This window comes from Cyprinodon variegatus, unplaced genomic scaffold (assembly GCF_000732505.1).
Source record: "Cyprinodon variegatus isolate N-32 unplaced genomic scaffold, C_variegatus-1.0 Scaffold359, whole genome shotgun sequence".
Lineage (NCBI taxonomy): Eukaryota > Metazoa > Chordata > Actinopteri > Cyprinodontiformes > Cyprinodontidae > Cyprinodon > Cyprinodon variegatus.
The window spans coordinates 663,127-669,724 of NW_015150812.1; the positions used below are offsets into that span (position 1 = coordinate 663,127).

The 6,598-nt window shown below is 39.5% G+C and overlaps 1 protein-coding gene across 2 annotated transcripts in view; it reads right to left on the reverse strand.

The window, feature by feature from the left end:
- Positions 1–1,469: 1,469 nt before the first annotated feature.
- The window catches only part of LOC107091963 (ELAV-like protein 1), a 6,761-nt gene continuing 1,632 nt past the window's right edge, over positions 1,470–6,598 (reverse strand). Inside the window, exons 3-8 of one of the 2 annotated variants that reach the window (XM_015386207.1) lie at positions 5,357–5,422; positions 5,086–5,257; positions 3,248–3,351; positions 2,655–2,808; positions 1,906–2,131; positions 1,470–1,788 (exon numbers count right to left, since the gene is read on the reverse strand). In XM_015386207.1, coding sequence (XP_015241693.1) covers positions 1,470–1,788; positions 1,906–2,131; positions 2,655–2,808; positions 3,248–3,351; positions 5,086–5,257; positions 5,357–5,422 — 1,041 coding nt within the window. Of the gene's footprint in view, positions 1,789–1,905; positions 2,132–2,654; positions 2,809–3,247; positions 3,352–5,067; positions 5,258–5,356; positions 5,423–6,598 lie in introns of both variants that reach the window. The other variant, XM_015386206.1, reaches the window with a different exon arrangement.

Below are 6,598 nucleotides of genomic sequence, written 5' to 3' on the forward strand. Positions count from 1 at the left end.
AGAGCATATAATGAATGAACAATATGAAAGAAAATAAGAATTCTAAATTAATATCTTACTTTAAATTAATATTGCTGGAGATTCCAAGTAATTCTAGTTTAAAATCAGTGATTACTAATTCATTGTTGTTAATATTTAACAAAATTTTATGTACGTCACATTTTTTACCCCATTGCTCTTGAAGAAGTTGGAGTTGTGGTTCTCCCTTTTTTTTTTTCTCTCTTATATTTCACCAAATTCACAAACTCCTTATCAGTTATGTTGTAAAGAAATTAAATCCTAGTCCGCAAACATCCTTATTTAAATTTTCCCTTAAATTTTCCTGTTGTATGTTCACATCTATGGATTGGATCTAAAAATATCAAACATATTTCTATTCAAATTATAGATATGAAATCATACATTACAGCAAAAAATTGGCTTAAATCATATTACAGGTCATCAAATCGGTGTCAATTTAGTCTGTCAAAGAGGCTGTAGGAATTTTAAATGTCCAGCAGGTGTCAGTGTTCAGTGACACAGTATCTACACTCAATCAATGGTTTGCAAGTGTGCTGAAACGCATCATGACACCTCATGAACCCATCTCTAACGGACAATATTTTCCCAAAGAACAAAAAAAACTCCAAAATAATCCTATAGTTGTTATCAGGCATTCAATGAGTTTTTGTAAAATTTTTAAGTTTCAAGCTTACCTGTTTGCAAGCAGTGTGTGGAGGGATATTAGATATCACACCAATAACAGCGCCGCTCTGCACTGTGTCACACCAACGTATCTGACATATACCCGGACAAGATGTGAGCTTTGTGCGAAATTACAGGAGACTAGAAGGGGAATTGAAGATAGCGGCCCGGTGAAGTCCGGATCTGCAAATTTTGACATTTGAGTGAAATTTCCGACAGGAAAAACAGGCCGTACAATTTGTCCTTTTTAAATTAAAGGCCACACAATGTACGGCTGTACGCATGGCTAGCTAAAAGCCTGCTGTTCAGTTTGTTTTTAGAGCCGACATGAAGTCAGAACCTCATCAGAAACCTCTGAGCTTTGATGGTGTTTTTATTTGACTTCAGTTTCCAGAACACATCAGATAAACATGAATGATTCATTTACTGACTGCTGGAGTCTGCAGGGCGGAAACTGCTTCACATAAAAACTGATAAAAAGAAAAAAAAAACAAACAAAGCAAACATGGAGGCTGATACTCAAACATTTCATCCACCTCTGACAACATTTTCAAGTTTCAGTGCCGCAGCTTCCAGTGAGGTTGCAGGGACTGAAAAACTTCGGATCTGAATGTCCCACAACTCCCAGTACCCTTTGGGTCCAACATTGTCTCCAAGTCCATAGAATTGACTAAAAGTGAGTTTCACATCTAAAAAAAAAAAAAAAATCTGCATGCTAATAGAAAAAAAAAACAAAAAAGAGGAACTACATGTGATCTTTAGCCCCGCCCACTGCAGCCTCCTGCCTACTTATGTCCTTTATTGGTCTTGAAGGACACCTGAAGGACTTTGTCTCCCAGCTGATATCCGTTTAGGCTGTGGATGGCCATGGCGGCCTCCTCGTAGTTCGCCATGGTAACGAAACCGAAGCCTTTGCACTTGTTGGTGTTGAAATCTCGGATGACTTTCACGTTGACGACGGCGCCAAAAGGCCCAAACATCTGCCACAGCATTCCCTCGTCTGCGTCCTGGCTCAGGTTATAGATAAACAGGCACCAACCAGACGATGGGCTCCCAGAGGCTCCGCCCCCGGCCCCCATGTGGTCAGCAGTCATTGGAGAAAACCTGGAAGCAAACACAAAAAAACCAAATCATCAGAATAGCTGGACCAATAAGAGGTTAGGTCGTTAAAATCAGAGCACTCCATCTCAGCAGAGTTAAAAAAGTAATCTGATTACTCACCGGAATCTCTGCGCCTGATGATGGACTGGGCCCCCGAAGCGCCGCGATTGGCCGTGGTACGTCTGTGACATCATCATGGAGTTTCGGCCCTGATTGGGGTTGGCAGCGAACTTCACCGTGATTGGCTCAGATCCACCGGGTGGGACGTGTCCGTTCAGGTGCTTCACGGCGTCCTCAGCCTCCGCTTTCTTATCATAGCGGATGAACGCCACTCCCCGAGAGAGACCTGAGCAGCCAATCAGAAGACAGCAGTTCTTTTAAAGGAGAGCCAAAACGGTGAAGCGAGTTCGATGGAAAATCTGATAGTGATCCACATAATGGTCCATTGGACTGAACAGGTTGGAGCGGATACCAGCAAACTAAAAGGCATCTCATACATATGTCTGAGCTAGTGGGTGTAAAGCAATATAATTTAGTTTGATCAGTATTTAATACAGCCGTGACAATGAATTTTAAATATAATGATGCACGATTTCTTTTAATTCAGCATATTTAAAAAAACAGTCGTTATGGAAAAATCCAGAGAAAATTCAGGTTTTTAAAAAATTGCTGTTAAGCTCCTTAGTCAATTGATAAGGTCAGTGAATGTTAGATTAATTCATTAATAACTAGTTGATAACTGAAATAATCAATAACTGGTCAGAATTTCTGAACTCTGAGTGGGAAACGTTTTAATTTGAACGCCCTGAAAGCCAGAAAGTCAACCGTACTTGATCTGATGTGCAAAACCACTGGTCACGTGACCTCACCTGACGCCTGGTCCACCAAGACCCTGGAGTTGATGATGCGTCCAAAGGAGGAGAACATGTCCTCCAGGTCTTGCTGACTCAGCGTTCTGGGGAGACCGCTGATGTACAGGTTGGCGTCTTTGATGGTGTCAGAACTCGGGCGAGCAAACGACACCTGCAGGGAGGAGAGAGGAAAAATTCAGCTTCTCTTCTCACAAAATAAAAGTTTAAAATAAAATAAAATACAGAAAATATTGAAAAAAAAAAAAAAAACAAACAAAAAAAAGTTACATTCAGTGTCCAAATAAAAGACAGGATATTTTAAATAAACAGTAAAAATAAATTTAACATTTATCAGAATTTAGAAAAAAATAACATGTATTTGTGTAGTTTTCCAAAATAAAAGCATCCATTTTTCAAACTAAAGTCTTGACGCATCGTCTCACTGAACTGGAGAAAAGAGACAGATTCAGTGCCAACGAGCATCAGAGCAGCAAACAAAATACCTCCGTTCTTCAGACGCTGCAGCTGAGAGCGCCCCCTACTGTCCAGGAAACATAACACATCTATCAGTTGAAAGAGGAAAAAATCAAAGAGCACCTGTGGCGCGTTACCTTGATAGTTTTAGACTGTAGCCTCAGGCCATTGAGGGTACTGATAGCCCTCTCTGCATCACTATGGTTAACAAAGTTAACAAAGCCGTAACCTAAACTGTGGCCTAGAGAAACACAAAGGAAAACAACAAAATAACAGCAAAACTCTCTGTTACAGCCATCACATTCTGAAAGAAACAGTGTTCAAAAACTGACAGAAGAAATAACAACCAGGTCCATAAAACAACAAAAACAAAAGAAGTTCTGAGCAAACCAAGAAAACGGGCCTCAGCGCTTAAAATCAACGATGCCAAAGAGCTAAAAGGGTTTTTCCTTTCTAAAATCCTAACAGCTGATTGTTTCAAAGGAGCTACTTTTAAAAATCTTCTCTACCCTTGCTTGGTCCAGTAAGGCTTCAGTTACTATGACAACACAGGAAGATGGTAGGAACACCCAAGACAGACATACGTCTGGCCAGTCTATGGTTACGGTGACAGGGTATCATTAAACTCATATATTTACACCATCATTAATGTTTAGTTTGATTTGTTAATGATTCTGTGGTCAATATTTTACAAAGTTATCTCATTAAAACATTTGTTATCAAACCCAAATATCTGTTTATATTAAACGCCCTTTCAGATATGCAATTACAAAACTCCTCCAAGCTAAAAATTAGCATCTTATGTTCTTGTCTTTAAAATAGGGGCCATAAATCCTGGTTCTCTGGGCCCTTTGTCCTGCATGTTTTTTTCTCCGGGTGTTCTGGGGCAGAGAAAGGTCTGGAACATGGAGGACAGCGAGGTGAAGAACTCTAATCTAAACAAATAAAATAATGTTTAAATGGTTCCTTACACCTCAAACTCCCAAAACCCTTCATTTAAAACCAGTTTGGTTCAGATAAAAATTAAAATATTGCTCCGTTTTCTCCATTTGTTCAGAACAAAAACATTTCTTTAAATATTACTGAATTTTCTTTCTTTTAACATCAGCTGAAAAAACAATGACAAAAAAACCTTTTAAAAGAAAAACAGAGGACCGGGTTCGGCCAAAGGACTCCCTGAGAACCCGTCTGAACGTCATCAAAAATATTAAAAATTACAGCTTCATCAGGTTAAAAAAAAAAAAAAAAAAAAAATCATCCAGTAATTAAAATAAATAAAATTACAGTTTAGAAATATTTCAGAAATAAATTTAGATTCAATATATGCATGAAAAAAAAAAATCACAGTCAAATAGAAAAAAGTTTTCCAAAACTAAAAACAACAAGGACAAAAAAATAAAAATCATTTGAGTAAAAAAACCCAACAAAAACTAAAAACCACAACAACTACAACCAGAGACCCAGAACCGGCCGGGTCAGAGCGGTGTCAAATGCAAAGGCTGACTGTTCCTCCTGAAGCTTTCAAATCGGGATCATCAAAGATTAATTCTGATGCGTTTTTCACAGAGAACACAGATGCCAAACTCCAGTCCACAAGGTACGACAACCTGCACCTTATAGACGTTTCTCTGCTTCAACACATCAGCGTCAAATAATCGGGTCCTAAACAGAACCCTGAAGAACCCGGCGTCACACCGAGGAGCCAATTCAGCAGTTTGATTCAGGTGTGGAAGCAGAAACACGTCTTAAAAGTTAAAGGACACCTGACCTGGAGAGTTGGAGTTTGACACTCCGACAAAAAGCCGGGTTCATTTATAAAATTAAAAAATAAAAAATCTAAAATTTTGAAATTTATATTTAACATCATTAAGATTATATTAATGAATCAGATGTTTTAATTTGATCGCAATGAAACATTTAAACATTTACCCCAAGAGTACCCCAGCCCTATGAGTACCTGCGTCGCCGTGGTTACCTGCCGATTTGTCGCGGATCAGTTTGGCCGACTCCACCTCTCCCACGCTGCTAAAGAGGCTGCGCAGCTCGTCCTGACTCATGCTCTGCGGCAGGTAGTTCACGATCAGGTTGGTCCGAGAGTCGTCGTCCTCCTCCATCATTGCTTCGGTGAAGCCGTTATCGTACAGCTCCTGATCCCGCCAAAGGTGAGAAACAGTCAGGTATCAATAACAAACAGCCAATACAAAGGCAGTCTAAAAACAAAGCATCCAATCAAAAAGCAGCATTACCTTTGCAGCTGCTCCTTTGGAGGAAGCGTCTCTGCCTTCACCCTGCGTCGGCTGGACCTCACACACCTGAACACACACAAACATACACAGGGGTTTGGTTTTATCAGGATCAGGAAGTGGTTCATGATGACCCGTACTCAGCTCATTAGTATTGGAGCTACAAACATTGTTAAAGCAAACTTTTACGCATCAAAGGATTATTTAAAATCTAGAAGCGTCTCAATGGAAGTTTAAATCACATGCAGTTCACTAAGGCAGCTGCAGAGGGCAGTATAGCCGGAGTGCACTGATTAGCAATGCAAGCAACTCAACATGTGTGTTAAACCCAATTTACACTACCCTCTGAAAACCGATCCACGCCGAGTTCGGACCGAGCTTAACTGACCTTGGTTACTTTCAACCGTTTATACACACCATACTACCAAGGCTCATCGCCTCCTAGTGACGATCTACGGTACTACACTTCTAGAGGGAAACAAGCAAATCAACATGGCTGCGCCTCTGACATTCAGGAAGTTTGGTTATATTTATGATATTTCATTGTTTGCGGAGAGTCAGGCGCAGAAGGCAGCCTTTGGTGAATTTCCTCGACAGAGTGGGCTTTTGGGAAGTGGATATGACAAACGATAGCCTAATCACGGCTTACAGACGCAGAAAAAGACGACAGACGTTGAGGTTCATCACATTGCTATGCAGAGTCATTCATGGAAATTGTATGGCGAGGTAAAAAAGCTAGTATTTTTATGAATGTTTGAAAGTTTAATATTATGGATCAACCTTTCCCATTCTTTCATACTCAGCCTCCTGGCCACTTAAAGTCCCAATAAGTATTAAAACATTAAGACTTATATTTGGAAAGGTGTTAAAGTTTTTATTAATAAAATGATTTAAACATTGAGATCATAAGAAAGAATGTCTAGTCGGGTCGACCGTTAAAATAACCGTCAGCCCTTACTTGTATATTGGTGACCCAGATGTATTCCAGGCAGAATAATGCACTGATGCGTTTCCTAAAAATATTTTGCTTATTAAACTGAACCAGACTTGTTGGCCTTCAAGAACAACGCGGTCAAAGGAGCTGAGATACGGTGGCGGACAGGTGCAAACGCGCATCTAACGTCGAAATGAGTTGCAAAAAACATGTGTGATGCATACACCAAAACACACAATCACAAAACAACAAATATAAAATAAAAAAAATAAAAAAAAAAAAAAAACTGAAAAAAAAAAAAAAAAAAGAAA